This window comes from Hyperoodon ampullatus (genome assembly GCF_949752795.1).
Source record: "Hyperoodon ampullatus genome assembly, chromosome: 1".
NCBI classification, from domain to species: domain Eukaryota; kingdom Metazoa; phylum Chordata; class Mammalia; order Artiodactyla; family Ziphiidae; genus Hyperoodon; species Hyperoodon ampullatus.
This window is the reverse complement of record NC_136914.1, coordinates 46595393-46613973: the sequence shown is the minus strand read 5'-3', so window position 1 is coordinate 46613973 and position 18581 is coordinate 46595393. Positions and strand designations below refer to the sequence as shown.

Genomic DNA, 18581 nt, shown 5'->3' with positions numbered 1-18581 from the left:
TGCGGGCAATGCAGAGGGGAGCTGGTAGATGCACTCTTCCCTTCCTCCTCCCAGAGGCAATGTTCTGAGGCTCCATCACCCAAATGGCCTCTTGGAAGATGGCCCCACCAGTGTGAGGGATCAAGCTGGGGCCAGCTGAGTAACACACTCTCCTATCAGCCCCCTGACCTTCCCTGCTTTCCACATTCTGTTTCCCGTGGACTCAGCCCTCTTTATAAAATAATATCATAGAACCTTCTGCCTTAAGCCTTCCTTTCGAGAAACCCAGGCTAAGACACTCACCACCCTCATGGAAAGTCAAGTTATTTCCATTAACTCTGATTAAGAAGGACCAAAAATGGGTAATGATTTCCACATACTATTTCTTTATTTGGCATACAGAAATTTCCATTGTTTTTAATGGGGTATAATTGACACATTATATTAGTTTCAGGTGTACAACATAATGGTTCAATATTTTTAAATATTACAAAATGATCACTGCAAAAATTCTACTTATCATGCATCACCATACGTAGGTACAAATCTTTTTCTCGTGATGAGAACTTTCAAGATCCATTCTCCTAGGTACTCTCAAGTATGCAACACAGGTACACAACACAGTATTATTAACTATCGTCACCTTTCGGTATATTACCTCCCCAGGACTTATTCATTTTGTAACTGGAAATGTGTACCTTTTGACCCCTTTCATGCAGAAATTTCCATTTTGATTCAATGAAATGTGTCCATCTTTTCCTTTGCCACATACAATTTAAAAGAAGGTTGGGGTAATTGAACATTTGTATTCTCAGCTAGCAGGAAAACTCAGCTGTCTGAAATGGTTGTCTTCTTGAGTCTTAACAGCACAGTTGTACTGAAGGGATGTTGAATAATGCAATAAGCACAGGTGAGAGGAGATTTATCAGGGTAGGCTTTCTGAAGGAAATCAGTCTTGAGCTGAGTTTTGAAGGCCTGGGGAGCTTTGGAAAGACAGTGCAGCTTGAATTTAGGAATGGAACCCATGGGCTACAAAGCATGCATTGTGCATAAGGGCCATTCCCCTTACATGCGAAATGAAGAAACTGTGTTAGGTCAGCCTGTTCATTTTTGCCCTCAACAAGGAAAATGGTCAGCCTACCCAATCAATTCAGCTGCAGCAGTTCATAATTATTATGAAAGTGACCAAAATGACTCCACTGGCTCCTTTCCTGCACAGAGACTGGCTGCTGGTGAGTAGCTTATCACTGATAGAGTTTTGGAATTAAACTTGCTCCCTTGGGTAGGGGAGGAGGGTTGTAGTCTGTCACTTGGTGATTGTCCTTTCAGCACAGGATCCACATGTGAGCACACACAGACACTGCTATCTACACATGCACACACTGCTATCTACTGTCACTAATTCTTTTAAAATTTTTACTGCTAAAAAAAGGGAGGACAATCTCATTTTAAAAAGGACCACTCCAGGGACTTCCCTGGTGGCAGAGTGGTTAAGAATCTCCCTGCCAATGCAGGAGACATGGGTTTGAGCCCTTGTCTGGGAAGATCCCACATGCCGCAAAGCAACTAAGCCCGTGAGCCACAACTACTGAACCTGAGCTCTAGAGCCCGCGAGCCACAACTACTGAGCCCACCTGCTACAACTACTGAAGCCTGTGCGCCTACAGCCCATGCTCCGCAACAAGAGAAGCCACTGTAATGAGAAGCCCACGCACCGCAACAAAGGGTAGCCCCCACTCACCGCAACCAGAGAAAGCCCGCGCACAGCAACAAAGACCCAACGCAGCCAAAAATAAATAAATTAATTAAAAAAAATAAAAAGGACCACTCTCTAAAAAAAAAATAGAAGGGCCACCCTTTAAATTGAATTAAATTTTTCTTACTTAAATCTTAGGCCAGATCCTAAAGGAAACAGAGAAAATCAAAGTTAAACAACAGCATCATCAAAGAAAAAAGTAGTTACCTTACTAATATATTGGGCTTTCATTCCTTTGGGAATTGACTATCTCTTTGAGAATTTGATGAAAGCTATGGACTTTGAACCCCAGAAAAATGGGAATACACAAAAGAGTTTGCATACAACTTCATGGATCCCAGATTAGGGAAAATGGTTATGTTTTCTCCTGTGATGCTCAGTTTACCTCAGATAGAGTCAAAGTGGAATGCAGTTTTCAGTGTGAAGTTTTAAGAGAGAAAGTGGACATGCAGTGCTTTTGTTTAAAAATTATTTTGTAAATGATTGTAGTTGTTCATTTTAGTCATCCTATCCTGCATATCATTAGGAGTTAGTCTGTCATTCCTATAACTTACGGAGAACGATTACTAACTAATCAGGAAGGGAGGGAGGAGAGTGGGAGGGAAGAAGGGTAGACAAAGAATCCTCAAGAGAGACCCAGAATGACATCCAGTCAAATCAACTTAAATTTCTGGAGAGGACTAGAGAAACTCTAAATATCAAACAATTACAAAGGTGAACTGACGCAATTGCTTTGGCCAAAGACAGATGGATGCTCATCGTGCAAGTCAATAATTAAGCTACTTACTGGGCACCTGCTGTGTTAACCAGCATTTTGTGTTCAAGGAACTACGAATGATGTGAATTAGATCAAGGCAAGTCCTGTCCTCAAAGAACTTGTCCTGTACATATTATGATGGAATCAAAGCTTTGCAAATGGAAAAGTCCTTTTAACCTTCCTTACACCGTCTTAGCAATCAATATATGCCTGGGCATTTTTCTTCAAGCACTTCATTGTTAATGAGGTAGGAATAATGCTCTTTTATGCTAAAATTCTGAAATGATTATGTTTGTCTTTTGAACCGCTGCCTAGTGAATTCATGCAAGCTGTTTGTACAAAGACAAATTAAATTCAAGTAGATGGATGCAGCTAACCTCCACATTCAGACCTCAAAAGCAAATAAAGCTGAAGTCGGAGAGAAAATACAAATATGTCTTTTTTTCCCACGCATTGCAAGTTTCTGAAGGAGTTGCTTTCATGGAGCAGCCGTTTGCCATCTCTGGTTCCTCCGTGGAAGGAATTATCCAGAAGATGAGGATTATGCATCTAGATAGTCTAATTAAAGATTTTCTTCTACAGGAATGCTTATCATGAAGTAGCACAGGGGAAGTGATGTCAAGACTAATTGAGAGTCAAAGACAAATCTGGAGTGGTTAAGATTTTCTGAGAATACTTCAAATGCGGCCATCATGAACACTTTCTCTTAAAGACACTGAAACACCGGAGAGGCAGGCTCAAGGACACACCCGCAAAGCCTGTTTTCAACTTAAACAATTCAAAAAATCTGGAAGATTTTCTGAAAAACTCTAAAGAGCTTCCCTATCAGTGGGCTTCCATCTTCAGTTCTGCATTCAAACAAATCACATATTCCACCTCCTTGTGGGTGACAACAGAGGAGACAAAAGAAGAAGGAGAGAATGGTCCATGCATTTACAAGCTGCCAGGGTGGATCATCTGTCCTCTAAATTAATGTTTATGGTAAGCACACAGATAATTTTGGCTGGTACCCTACAAGATGCAAAAACTGTAGGGAAGATGAATTTCTGGCTCAGCTGTAAGTGAAATCACAAAACCAAACATATTTAATCAAGATGCTAGTGACAGCTCATTGCTCATCATTACAATACATTTGTGGGCTATAATTTCCCTCTCACCCATGGTGTTTGCTTCTTTTCACACTTCCTGAGGCTGGCCCTGCTTGGAAGTCGGCAGGTCATTTCCCCTTCCTTCATACTCTAATCAATTTCACTCTCAATATCTCACACACCAGCAGCTCTGGACTGCTGTGCTTAGGGTCAGTCAAGCAACAGGAAATGCTTGCAGACAGAGAACAGCAATTTCTTTTTCATCTAAAGAAAAATGAGAGTTTTAATATGCTTATCACACCCAGGTTTGAAATATATATATATATATATATATATATATATATATATATATATATATATATATATATATACACACACACACACACACACATACATGAAATCCCAAATTCTTTCTCCTCCATAGAACAAACTTTTGGTCTCAAGCCTGTCTTTAATGTTTCGTGTGATCCAGTTTATTGGAATAAGCATATTCTTCAAAGCATTGAAAGGTTAGGGCCCATGTCAATATCTGTGTCCTCTAATCAAAGCTTACTTGGATGGGGGCGTGGCATGATGGCAATTGATTGTGTGAAAATGGACTTCTTATCTTCAGCTAAATGCTGAAAACGATCTTCCCACTGTGGTATTGGTATCATATGGAACTGTGAGATGGGAATTGAAAGGTTTCCAGCACCCTATTCTTATAAGCTGTCACCTTAAAGCTCTAGGAAACTGCTCCAGAGTTACCTGTAAGGTGAGCTTGAGTGCTTTGGCTTTTGTGATTTTGGCTTAAACATGTGGATCTCTGGTTTCAAATCTGTAAAGGAGAGCTACACTTCCTTGGGTCGTTGTCAGGTTCATACCACCCCTTCTCTCTTTCTTTACCCCTTTCTTTCTCTTTCTCCCTTGATAATTTTAGGAGGCTTCTTCTATCTCCTATCTTTCCTATCAATAACTCCCATCTGAGTGTTCACAGAAAGGAAGAAGCCACTCACATTCCAAACCAGGACCAAACCTGTTAGACTGGCTGTTAACCTTAAATACTGCCAAAAATTTACCATATTTGGCAGCTCAGAGAATAACCTAGCAGCGCATGCTCAGAAATCATTTATTTAAGCTGGAGGTAGGTAGCCTCACAGTGAAACCTGTTGGAAGCTAGGGGTTGGGTCCCAATGAGCACGAATGTCTTTCTTCGAGTTGTTGACTTTTATATACACAATTAAAAGCAGGTGGAACGATTATTGTGCAGTTTGTGGGGTTTTTGTTTGTTTCTTTGTTTGTTTTGGGAAACCTTGGCATCTTATCTCTCATACTCTGAGCCCTACTGAAGTCACTGTAGTGTTTTTATTTTCCTGAGAAACTGAGAACTCATCATTGACCAACCATTCAGAAAAAAGATAAAAGGATCATTCATGTAATCATTCCACAAATATTTAGGAGCGCCTGCTATGTGCGAGTCTCTGTGTTAGACTCTGAAGAGTCTGGCTTTCTGCTGGACTCTGCAGGCCCCACAGTAGATCCATGTGGCAAGACAGATTACACAGAGGCTGCCTCCGAGATGGATGTTACATTGTAGAAAGTTTACTGGAGAATACTGGAAGGGTCATTGGGGTCAACACCTGTGGAAGAAGGGACTGAAACAGGATTGAGCAAGGGAAGAAGCTGAGCCTCAACTGATCTCAGTGGAGGCTTCAGCCCACCCTGTAGGAGCTCTGAAGTGGAGATGACTTTCAGAGTCATGGTGAGTTGGGGTAATGGGACCCGGCCTGGGTAATGGACTACTACCCTTATAGGTCAGTCACTGGATGGGGTTGTTGGGAGAGGATGTGACCTAGGGCAAGGCAGAGGCAGCACCGCCATCCACTGGGAGATGAAGCCCTCTGATCCGAGAGGAGATCTGGATGGCACATCACAGTGTCTACTACATTATACTAGAAGGCTTTCAGCTACCCCACAGGAGATCTTGACCCGTCTGGCTTGTCTCAGACTAAGACCTCAGGGATAAAGCCACTCTAGGGTTGGTTAGTTTTGTGGCTCAACAGCATATTCAAGAGCCTTTCCATCTTTCTGCTCCGTCAACCTAAGGGGTCTACTTTTTTCTGAGCCTTCTTCCAGTCATCGTCATGCATGGCTGGAGCAGGACCAGGAATCACTGTGAAAAAAGAGATGCCACCTTCGCCTCTGAGCTCTTTCTGTTATCAAGGAAAATATTCCTTCATCTCTCTCTCTTTTTTATTGCTGTAAAATATACACAACATAGTATTTATCATTTTAACCACACATAAGTGTACATTTCTGTGGCATTAAGTATATTCACAATGTTGTATAACTATCACCACTATGTATACCCAAAATTTTCCATCATTCCCCAAAAAACTCTATACCCATTAAGCAATAACTTCCTTCTTCCTTTCCCCTTCCCTCCAGTTCCTGTGACTTCTAGTCTACTTTCTCTTTCTATGAATTTGCCTATTCTAGGTTCCTCATATGAGTGGAATCATAACAATATTTGTCCTTCTGTGCCTGGTTTATTTCATTAAGCATGGTTTCAAGTTTCATCCATGTTGTAACATATATCAAAAATTTGTTCCTTTTTATGGCTGAATAATGTTCCATAGTATGGATAGACAGCATTTTGTTTATCCATTGATCTATTAATGGACACTTGGGTTGTTTCCACATTTTGGCTATTGTGAATAATGTTTCTGTGAACACTGGTGTGCTGATACCTGTTCAAGTCTCTGCCTTCCAACCGTCTGAACAGATACATAAGAGTGGAATTGCTGGATGTTTCACCTTCTGAGAAACTGCTTTATGCAGCAGCTGCACCACTTTACATTCCCACCAATGATGCTAAGGCTTCCGATTTCCCTACATCTTCAGTAACACTTGTTATCTCCCTTTCATAAAACTGTAACCATCCTTTCCCTCATATCTTATTGGCCACTGTTGCCCAATTCCCAAATTTATTATTGGCAAAGTGAATGAGATCAACATTGACTGCCTGAAACCAATCAGGATCCATGTCCCCAAAGGACATGGCTGCAGGGAGGACAGTTGGGTATCTGAACAATATCAGGGCATTTCAGCAAGCAAGAAAGGGTGGGGTGGATTATAGGGAGGCCATGATCAATGTTTGCAGTGGAGAGGCTTTAAAAATATCAGTGCCCAGGCCACAAATTCGGATTCAGTTGGATTCTGTTGGTCTACAGTGAGTTCCCAACATCATTCATTTTTAAATGTTCACCCACTTGATTCTAATGTGCAGTTAGGGTTGAGGCCACTGATCTAGCAGGTGAGACTGCCTGCTAAACCAGCAAGTATTTATGAATACTGAGCGTTGAGAAGTACAACATGCTGAGGCACCTTGCCTGGTCCAAGGGGACCATGGAAATCCCCCAAGAGGGAAGAACGTTTAGACTGATAACTGAAAAAGTCAAGTCAGCCAGGCTGGGGGAAGAGTGTCATAGATACAGGGACAGAAAGAAGGCAGTGCCCAAGGAATGGGAAGAAGCTCAGTCTAGCTGGAGTGGACAACGTGTCTATTTCTGACCTTGAGGAGACAGTATTTTTACTTAAAGATGTGCAATTCATGAGGCAACAGCTAGATTACACACTCCGACTCAGTTTACCATAGGGATGACCTTCTCCTGGTAAGCTGAGTAAGTAGCAGGTTATACTTAGAGGGAGCAGACAATTAGGTTTAAGAACTGAATTTGAAGCCTGCCTATGTTCAGCACAACCAGTGTGGCGTTGGAGAAGTCTCATGACCTCTTTGGATCTCCGTAAATGTCCTACAAAGGTGAGGTTATGAAAAGTATCTTATAGGACTATTGTGGAACTCAAACAAGAAAATATATATACGTGAGTGGCATGCATTCATATACTGATGCATTCCAAATATCTCTTCCCATCAAAACCTATCTCTAGGTAACTTCTGAACTCCAGACCTGTCTGTAGAGCTGCCCATTTGACATTGCCCCTTGAATGTCTAATGGGCATCTGCCGCTTGACATGTCTAAGACTGAGCTCCTCCATCCTTCCCCATATGACCTAATGGCATCTCCATCCTTGGTGTCACCCTTGACTCCTTTCTCTCCAACATCCAGTCTGTTAACAAGTCCTGTCACTCTACTTTCAAAATATATCCAGAATTTGAGTGTTTCTCACACCTGTCACCACTGTCCTGGTTCAAGCCAGCACCTTCTCTTGCCTAGGCTTTGTAGCAGCCTCCTAAATGCCTCCTTGCTTCTGCCCTCCCCTGCAGTCCCTTCTCAACACAACACTCAGAATGATAAGTCCAATCACACCACTCCTTTAATCAAAACCTGACCAGGGCTCCATCTCAGTCAAAGTGAAGGGTGAAACCCTTATGATGACCTACAAGCCCTTCCATGATGTGGTCCACCATTATTCTCTTATCTCCTACAGTTCTTCCCTTTGTTCGTCTGCTCCAGCCCCAATGCTTCAGCTCTTCCCAGAATGTGCCAGGAACATTCCTGCCTCAGGGCCTTTGCACTTGTGGTTTCCCCTCCCTGGAATCCTCTGTCTTATTTAGCCACATGTCTAACTTCTCACTTCCATCAAGTCTTTACTTAAAAGCTACAGTGTCAGGAAGTCCTTCCCTAGACACCCTATTTAAAATTTCAACCCTTGCCCTTGATGTCATATTCTCCTTCTTTGCTTTATTTTTTTCTTTAGTATTTACCAATAGCATGCTCTATATTCTATTTATTTATATTGTTTATTAGCTTTCTTTCCTACCAAAATATATATATGCATATGAGGATATATATATATATATATATATATATATATATTCATATATATATAAAATCTCCCTACCAAAATACCCCTGCTCCCCAAGGGCAGGGATTTTTGTTTGTTTTACACACTTTATATCTCCAATGCTAGGACAGTACCTGACACATAGTAGGCCCTCAATAAATTTGTCAGTACCACATTTTACAAAAGAGAAACCTGAGGCTCACTGTGATTAAATAATTTACTCAAGATCACACAGAAAGACAGTGGCAGAGTTGGGTAGTTAACTGTTCTATGATGCTTTACAACATACGAAGCCCATTTAGCAAAAAGAGCAATATCATTGGCCCCTCTCCAGTCTTCCTCCCTACCACCAGCTAAAGAAACAAAATATTTCAATGAGGAAGGATTAGGGGTGGAGACTTTGTGGTGTTGCCCTGTGGACCCTTGGCTAGGGTGCCCAGATTTGAGTGTTCTTAGGCAAGGAAGCAGGGGAACCATCTCAGCACTTGTTCTGAGGCAAGAAGGCCAGTGACTGTAATTAAACGAAGATCAGGGGGAAGGGGTACTCGGCTGCACAGGAAGATACGCTGAGTCCATTTGAAATGGTTGGGGAGATTTTTTTACACAGTTATCAGCATCAAACCCTGTCTCACTGGCAATGCCATCCAGACTCACTGTGCCCCCTAAAAATTCCTTCTTCTTCCATCCATTGCATTGAACACACAAAGAGAAACCCTATAGCAGAATACAGGCCGAGCAGTCAGACAGCAACCCTATAGTTAGATCTGCTAAAGCTTTGTTGGAATGAGGGTCGTGATTTTTAAAGAGCATCTTGTTTTGAGGAAGAGAGAATTTGGTGGGACAGTGGTTGTGTTAGCAGGCAAGGCCTTTTTCTCCTCCCACTTGGGAAGCCCCATTGCTGGCCGTCTCCCTCCATGGGGACCCAGCCCCCTCTGGGAAGCGGAGCTTCTAGAACCAGAGCCCAGGCAGGCAGAAGGCTTCCCTAACAGTTCAGAAGGCGGAAGCAGTGGCAGGGCATGAGTGGAAGCCGAAGCCTGCAGGCTGCCGTCAAACCAGAGGCGGCGGATTCCATAGGGTCGGGGCAGAGCAGAGTCAGAGCAAAGGCCGGGGGAGCCATGGCCCCGCTGAGCCACAGCCTCCTCATTGCCAGAGTGCGTCCATCCTGAGTCTGCGGAGAAGAGTGAGAGAAAGCCTGTGGCATGCTTAGCCCGGCATCCAGCACCGAGCTAGCTGTCAGCATGTGATTTCTGTCTCCTTTCCAGGGGCAAAGTGAGGACTAGCAGAGGCTCTTTGCAAAGGTACTGGGTTGCAGCCCAGAGAGTGGAGGAAGAGAAGGAAGCACTTAAGTTGCAGAATGCCTCTGTGGGCAACGTTCAGCTGCTTCCTGTGCTCCTTAGAGGCGCCCTGGAGGAGCAGCCGCAGCAGGCTGTCGCCTCTGGGCTTCCCTTCAGAGCCTCTGCCTCTTCACAGGCACTCCCACCAGTTCCCAGGGCCCTTGGTCAGGGCCCGTGTGCTTCACCCAGATCCTCTCTTCAGCTGATGCCCCCAACCCTGCCTGCTGTCCTTTCTAGGGGGTGCCCTTACCCACATGTTCACCCCGCCCAGGAGGCACCGTGAGGCCAGTGGCAGATGATGAGGTGATACCTTACGAATTGGGGCAGCTCTAAAAAAGCGATCCGGCTCCACTGGATCTGCTGAAGCTCACTGTGGGTGAGCTTCTGCCTGGGCCCATCCTGCCTTCCTCCCTTCCTTATAAGCATCTCCCAAAAACACGCTCCAAAAGCCTTCTGCACGGGACTCCGGGGAGCCCAACCTCAGACCACCAGTCCCTCCACTGTCTGTTGTCGTTGTCTTTGCCCCTCCAACCACACCCTCTCATCTGACCTCCCGGGCACCCTCCTTCCACTAAAATGCAGTCATATTGTATGCCAACGACTGGAAAATGGGTGCTGAGGGGTTAATATGTTGCCCAATAAAAACAGTGATAATTATACGGGAACCAACCTCCACATGCAGCTAACAATCTGCGAAGCACACTTACATGCATGATTTTATTTGCAAAGCAGAATAGCATGATAGTCTCCAAAGTGCTTCTGCCTGGATTTGAATCTTGGTCCTACTACTTATTAGTCTTGTAACCTTGGCCCATCTACATAACCTTTCCAGTGCTCAATTTCCCCGTCTGTAAAATAAGGATATGAATGGTCCCCTCCTCCTAAAGTTTTTGTTAGAATTAAATGAACCAGTACATGGACAAGTTTTGGAATAGCCATGACACATAGTAAGCACATACTATGCATTAGTTATTAGTATTTGATCCTCGCAAGAACCCCAGGAGGTATTATAATTACTGCCTGTGTTGGACATCTCTCATGCACACCTTGTACTCTCAGCCCACCTTTTCACTCCAGCTGTTCCTGCAGCCACCTGGTGGCACAGGTGTAACCCAATGGCACCTTGCTCAGCTGTACTGCTTATTTCTTACTTCCTGCCCTGGCTTCTCTGCCACCATCACTTGAGATGCCTGTGGACCACACTCAGCCATTCTGACCCAAGCAAACTTGGAAGTGTGAGAGAGCTGACATCCCATGGGGACCCTTTGACCAAGGAAGAGTTGGAGCCAATGGGAAAATGGTGCTTTCTCTCATTCCTTGAGAGAATAATTCTGAGGTATAATGTGTCCCATCAAGGCCCAAGTTCAGTTGCCTGTAGCAGTGGGCACCCCCATCTTGACTTTCCCTCCTTTCGTTTCCCACTTCCCAGCTGCCTATTCCTGTTACTTGAGCTCACTTTCCCAAATAAACTACCTACATACAAGCCCTTGCCTCATGCTCTTCTTTGGGGAACCATCTAACTGTGAACAAGGGGAGAGTGAAAGAATAAAAAGAGGCTTGTTTTGCATCCAGAATCAGATCTGGACTCAAGGCCAAAGCCTTCCACCTCCCTAGTCTCATTTCCTCACGCTGTGCTCCCTCCCAGTTCATACATATGCATCTTAACAGAGGCCTCCCAGAAGCTTGGTCAGTTGAAGGCAAGTCAGGGAGGAATCAGCTATGAACGAGCAGCTTTGGACATTTTCATTTCAGAGCCCCTTTCCTGTCCCTACTTAGAGCTGGTCCTACACAGCTGGAGGTTTCACCTGACTGGGGCCTGGGGCAGAGACTGTGTCAAATGTGTCTCTGTACCACTTGTACTCAGGGCCTGGCCTACAGGAGGTGCTCAGGGAACATTCGCTGGATGAACAGACCCAGCAATCCAACTATTGATGGTTTCTTTTTAATTTTTACTTTTTATGTGGCTGTGCCCTGTTCCTATACTTAGTTTATTTTTAGCTGGTTTGGAATGTAATCTCAGATGGACAGAGAACATTTTAGGGAAGGGGTTGTTTACCTTTTACCAAGCTAAGTTAGTACAGAATCATGTGCCTGAAAATTATTCAAGGAATACAGGATATTTCTTGAAAAAAACCTGATTGTCAGGTTGACTGACTGATGAAAGAAATAAAAGCTGTTAAAAAGCTGTCCTCCTGCGGCTTGGAGGACATATGCAGCTTTAAGATGCATGGGTTTCATGATTTTATATTGAAATTCTGAAGTATGTGTGGGTCCTTCCACTTCCTATAGCTTCTGCCTGTCCTAATTCTCAAATTTGTGTTACCTGCCTAGCCCTTGTAGGTATCTGGGTTTGTGACCCCCATACAGAGTGACACACAACAGGGCACAAGAGCTGAAGGAGTTGAGCAGCGCCATTGCTGACTTTCCCTGCGGCTTGCTCACCTATCCCTGCCACCATCAACAGGTGCCCAGTGATAGCATGACATCCTGCCTTCCAGGTACTACAAGATCACCGTGGTGCTCATGTGCTTCATGGTCCCCACACTGGTGCCCTGGTACATCTGGGGAGAGAGTCTGTGGAATTCCTACTTCCTGGCCTCCATCCTCCGCTACACCATCTCACTCAATGTCACCTGGCTGGTCAACAGTGTCGCCCACATGTACGGAAACCGGCCCTATGACAAGAACATCAGCCCTCGGCAGAACCCGCTCGTCACCCTGGGTGCCATCGGTGAGTATGGGGTGGGAACCAGTGTGGGGAGTGGCAGCTCAGATCTTCTTGGCTTCTCAATGGTTTTGTGGAATCTGTAAAGAGAGGCAATGGAGTGGAGTAAGCTGGGATGAACTTGGGCTTTGGCGTTCGAATCCGAGCCACTTACTCTCTCTGATTTACAGTTTTCTTACCTGTGAAATGGTAACAGGAATGCCTGCTTCATAGGGGTGTTATGAGAATTAACTAAGATACTATACGTAAACTGCTTAGTACAGTGCCTGGTACATAGTAGGTGATCAATAACTAGTAGCTATTTATTTTTACCATGGAAATTTCCCTGAAGGAGGAGTAGCAGTTGATGTCTCTCTCAAACTGCCCTGACCACTCTAGCCTCAGCTGTCCATCATTTGGCTGACCTTAAAGATAAATAAATTAATTAAAAGGCCTGCAAACAGAGGGATGGGGAGAATCGGGACCTTGGCGTCTTGTGGTACCACAGAATGGTTAAGAGCAAGGCTTCTGGAGTCCGACAGGTTTGGTTGAGTCTTGGTTCCTCTTCCTACTCTCTGGGCAAGTTATCTAGCTCCTCCATACCATGTGTTCTCATCTGTAAAGTGGGGATAAATATATAGTAGCATTGACCTCCGCCTGGGGTCGCCAGAGGGTTAGATGAGTTAATACATACTGTTTGCAGCAGTGCTTAGCAGGAAACAAGCCTTCAGGGATGTTGTTTTTCTTACTAGCCGTATGGTCTTAGGCAGGTTACTTGTCCCTTCTGTGCATTTCCATCCTCACTTTAAAATAGGGATAATCATAGCAGATAGCTTAGCTATGTGAGGATTATAGGCATTAATACCCTTTGAAGAATTTGGCATGGTGGCTGGCACACAGTATGTGATTAATAAATGATAGCTGTATCTTGATAAAAGCAACTCAGTCTCCTGGGTAACCTGAGCCTTGAGCACAGAGATCAAACCCAGGAAGGGAGGTTCCTGCTGTTAAGTTGAAACAGTCTCTGCATCCCTCTGCCATGGGTTTCTGCCATCATGGTGTTAGGTTCACCCATTTATTAAGGCCCCAGGGATCTTGTGTTGACAAGAGCAATATAAGGTGGAATAAACATCAAATTTAGCCATGGGAATAACTGGATAAGCAGAGAGAAAAGTGTGAGTTTCCTGACCCCTCCTATTGTTTTCTCCTCCTCTCACTCTTCATCTTCTATAAGAATTGTAATGAGAGGAGCCACATCCAGTGGTAACTCTGAGAGCAGATGAGAGTGAGCACTCTGGGACTGTTACCATCTTACATAGGGGATGGTGGGCCAGGGAACCCAAAGAATGAGGCCATGACACAGGCCCTGAAGAACTGGGTGTTGGTTTGAAGCTTGTCCAGGTCAACACTGGACTCTCAAATCAGTTTTCTTGATAAAGGTCCTTGGAAGACTCTTATTACACCCACTGTATGACAGATGCGGGAATACATCCAGAGTTCTTAGAACAGTGCCTGTTTCTGAAAATAGGGGAAAACTCTAGTACTCTAGTCTAGGAATGATGGGGTGGAGGGGCAGGGTAGAAAAGACCTAAATTAAAGAGAAAATTGCAGACAAAAGACCAATCCATCTGATATACTCATTGTAGAGCAGAATCTTTCAAATGTGGTCAATAGAAGAACTGTATGATGACCAATAGCCACTTAAGAAGTAAAGGAGGAATCTGGCAGTTCCTTGAGTGGTTAAAAATAGTTACTATAAGACCCAGCAACTCCACTCCTAGATTTATACCCAAGAGAAATGAAAATGTATGTCCACATAAAAACTTGTTTATGAGTGCTCATAGCAACATTATTTATTTATAACAGCTAAAATGTGTCCCTCAACTGATGAATGGATAAATACAATGTGGTATATCCATACAGTGGAGTACTCTTCAGCAATAAAAAGAAATGAAGTACTGATATCTGCTACAACCTTGAAAATATTATGCTAAGTGAAAGAAGCCAGTCACAAAGCATTACATATTGTATAATTTCTTTTATATGAAATATTCAGAATAAGCCAATCTATAGAGATTGTATGAGTAAAAGTGAGAAACAGAAACAGTATATGTATAAATATATGCAAATAAATATATATATAATATTGCTCATAATCTCTCTATATATACATATATAAAGAAACAGTATATGTATAAATATATGCAAATAAATATATACATATAATATTGCTCATAATCTCTCTCTATATATACATATATACAGAAACAGTAGGATATCTGTATCTATATAAATGTAGATGTATTCTGTTTGTGTGTGCGTGTGTGTGTGTGTGTGTGTGTGTGTGTGTGTACAGCGGGGGAGGAGGGGGAGCGAGAGAGAGAGAGAGAGAGAGAGAGATTTATTTTGAGGAACTGGTTCATGCGATTATGGAGGCTAAGTCCCACCATCTGCCGTCTGCAAGCGGGAGACCCAGGAAAGCCAGTGGTATAATTAAGTCTGAGTCTGAAGGCCTGAGAACCAGGGGAGCTGATGATGCAAATCCCGGTCAGAGGGCAGGAGAAGATGAGATAGACGTTCAATCAGTGAATCAGGAAAATGGGAGCAAATTCCTCCTTCTTCCACCACTGGTTCTATTCAGGCCCTTAAGGGACTGACTGATGCCCACTCACATTGAGGAGGACCATCTACATTACTGAGTCCACTGCTTCAAATGCTAATCTCATCCAGAAACGCCCTCACAGACACACCCAGAAATAAAGTTTAATCTGGGCACTCCTTGGCCAGTCAAGTTAACATGTAAAATTAGCCAACACAGAGAAAGAAAGAAGGGCTGGAGGGAGGGGGGCTGGTTAGGGGCCAACAGCTAAGGGGAGTGAGGTGTCTTTTTAGGTAATGAAAATGCTATAAAATTCATTGTGGTGATGCATGCACAGCTCAGCAAATACACCAAAAGCCATTAAATTGTATTCTTTACATGGGTGAATTGTATGGTAAATTATATCTCAATGAAGCTGCTTTTTAAAAAGAAAACAAAGAAGCCGTGAGACTTTTCCTGAAAACAGCTTAGTTGGGGGGAAAAGTAAGGGAGGAAAAGCTATTCACTGTGAGGGATAGAATAATATATAGGCAGATTTTGGATATTTAAAGATCCAAATCCTTAATTCACTCACCTATCAGAATGATTATCATTTATCTCTTCCAAGCTCTTCCAAGAAGTCTTCCTTTAATTACTTCAATCCACAGAGGCTATTTTCCTTTTATGAACGTACATCAAAATGATGATCTGTTATCAACCATTTGGCATTTAGCTTAAGAAGTACAGCTCTGAAGTCATGAGAGCATGTCACCAATCCACAGGGAGTATTACTCTTGAGACTTTGTGCTGATTATTGTTCTTTTTCTGTTCCTGTTGAGTTTGTCTAGCCAACTGAGTGAACACTTCCTAAGGGCAGACAGCAAGCCTTCTGCTCCCCACTGGAGCCTGACACAGTGTCTTGCAATAAATGAGTGATTTTTAGAAAGCTCTACAGAGAGATGCTGATTGGGTTATTTCAAGCCCACTTTGTCTTCCAGGTGAAGGCTTCCATAACTACCATCACACCTTTCCCTTTGACTACTCTGCGAGTGAATTTGGCTTAAATTTCAACCCAACCACCTGGTTCATTGACTTCATGTGTTGGCTGGGACTGGCCACTGACCGCAAACGGGCAACCAAGCCGATGATCGAAGCCCGGAAAGCCAGAACTGGAGAGGGCAGCGCCTGACCCTGGAACCGCTATCCAACGTCCGCTGTCAACGCCTCGGTTCATGGCCTTTGTTACTACACTTCTCTTGTTCATTGGATCGTGGGAGGGGGTACAGGGTGGGGAGGGAACGGAGTCTACGCGGTTTGGGAATTTTTTGTTTGTCTCAAACTAATGTCAAAATACAACTCTCAATGAAAAGAATTTTTTAAAAGGCAATGTAACTATGATTTAACACTAGAACGTAGACATGTGATTGAATCGCTGTAGCTACAGTATGTCAAACATACATCGTCATGTGCTTGTACGAGATGTTAACCCTGACAGGATGAAGGAATTTCATATTCTTTCAGTGCGATTCAGGAGAGCCTGTTTTCTTTTTCTACCAGTTAACCCAACGTTATTTTTAAACAGACTATCTGAAGGAGCAGAGAGGCAGGGTAGAAGACAAAAGAGAGGGTCTAAATAGTAAAGAATGTTTGTGTTTTGTAATTACTGTGTGTTTGTGTGTTGTTATTTTTAAGGAAGAGAATTGAAAACGTAAAAAAATGAGAGCACAGGAAACGGCTCTCTTATTTTTTTGCCCTGTTTCCAGCTTGTCAATGCTCCACTGTCTTTGCTTCAAGAGATCTGTTCACTGCTCAGCTAGTTTTGTGTCCCGAGCTGTACACCCAGCTGACCCTATAAGTCAGTGCCTGTTTTAAGTGTTTGATTTTGTTCTCTTTGCTATTGTCATTTTAAGGTGTATAACTCAGAAGTGCCAGGCATCAAATTAAGCTCAAATGAAACTCTCATTTAAATGTTTAGACACCTAATTTATATTCTAATTGATCCCAGCTACTGATGCATGTACTTTACCTACTTCTGCTAAATAAGCATATTAATTTTCCACACCAGGCAATCAGATCTTAATAACCAATAGTTATCTAGAACTCAGTGTCTACTAATGTTTCACCTGCATGCAGCCTTCACTGAACTTGCAGCAAGACATAAAGTGACCATTATGTAGCTTCTGGATTTAAGAAAAATTTGTGTGTTAAGTTGCCTTGTAAAGAGCATGCCAAATTAATGGGACAGCGTTCCGCTTTGTGTTAGATGTTAGAGCAAAAGAAAGCCTTATAGTGTTGGCATCAGAGCACTTTGAACATAGTGCTTCAAAGATAGGGAAGATGTAGGGTTTAAATTTAAATTTTAAATTTTTGAAAAAGAAGTGATGCCAATAAGAAATTGTCATAATAAAGTACTTCATCCAGCAGGTGTTTAGCAGTGTTATTTTTGCCATTTATAATGTGTAAACTATGAGTGATTTACAATAAATGATTATGAATTCATTGGTGTTCTTGACCAGATACTTAAATCTTTTTTTTTTTTTCTTTAATTCGGCCGTGCCGCGCGGCATGTAGGATCTTAGTTCCCCTACCAGGGATCAAACCCGCGCCCCCTGCAGTGGAAGTGTGAAGTCTTTACCACTGGACTGTCAGGGAAGTCCCCGACCAGATACTTACATCTTGTTGGAATGTCCCTCAAGGGTGCCTGATGCTTTATGATGATCACATACTTCACATTTGAGTTGGGCTCTGGGCTAACAGCAGCCCCTAAGACCAGACCTTTCCTATCCCATCAGCATAACCAGAAGAAAAGTCAGCAAGTTTTATGTGGAATGCAGAACCCCCAGTGGTATCATTTCTCACTCACCAACACTGTCGCTTGTACTGCTTCCAGCTGACCAATGGGAACCCAACACCTACATGTCTCTCAAAAGAGCATGAAGAATACTTTCCTCCCCAGAGCCCTGCCAGGCCCCCCAGCAGTGACCAGAGGAGGAGGAGATGGACTCAACTTTCACTCCAACCCTGCCTCTCTCAGCTTTGCCCCTCCATGTGCTGCCTCACTCTTTGCCCATCTTTTGTCCCAAAGCAGCTGTGCCCCTGCCATCAGCTATAGACGTCTTCGCCTGTCTGCAGTTGAGCGGGAGTCCAGCCATTGGGGGTGCCAGACTGGACTTCATTTGTAAGGACACTTACAAGGCATTTTTCAGCTGCTTTTGTATTCTGGTCACAGATTGCTAAGACCTTGTATGGAGTGTTGGTAGAGTGTAGATGTATTCCAAGATGAGTTTGTGTCAGCCTGAACTAAAATGACCCTGACTGGGAAAGTTTCTGTGAACACTTGATCCCTAAAAGTACTAAACTTATTTGCTTGTCCATTAATAGAAAAGGTTACATTTGGAACAGCTATTTGGAATCTTCTCACAAAAGAAGGCTGTTCCACAGCTAATCCAAATAAATCCAGAACCTCACTCCTCTGAACCTGAGTGTCATGTCTTTATCAGCAGTGCCCATGAATGAGATAAGGACGGCGATGATGTTGATGGAGTGGATGAAGTTTAGAGCATGCTAGAGTCTTCCATATTCATATCCCCTGCATGT

The 18581-nt window shown here is 43.3% G+C and overlaps 1 protein-coding gene across 1 annotated transcript in view; it reads left to right on the top strand.

Moving 5' to 3' along the window:
* SCD5 (stearoyl-CoA desaturase 5) overlaps positions 1–16173 on the top strand; it is a gene marked incomplete at its 3' end in the record, with an annotated part of 158949 nt that extends 142776 nt beyond the window's left edge. Inside the window, exons 4-5 of the mRNA XM_079699853.1 lie at positions 12201–12433; positions 15983–16173. Coding sequence (XP_079555979.1) covers positions 12201–12433; positions 15983–16173 — 424 coding nt within the window. The remainder of the gene's footprint in view (positions 1–12200; positions 12434–15982) is intronic.
* Between the last annotated feature and the right edge of the window lie 2408 nt (positions 16174–18581).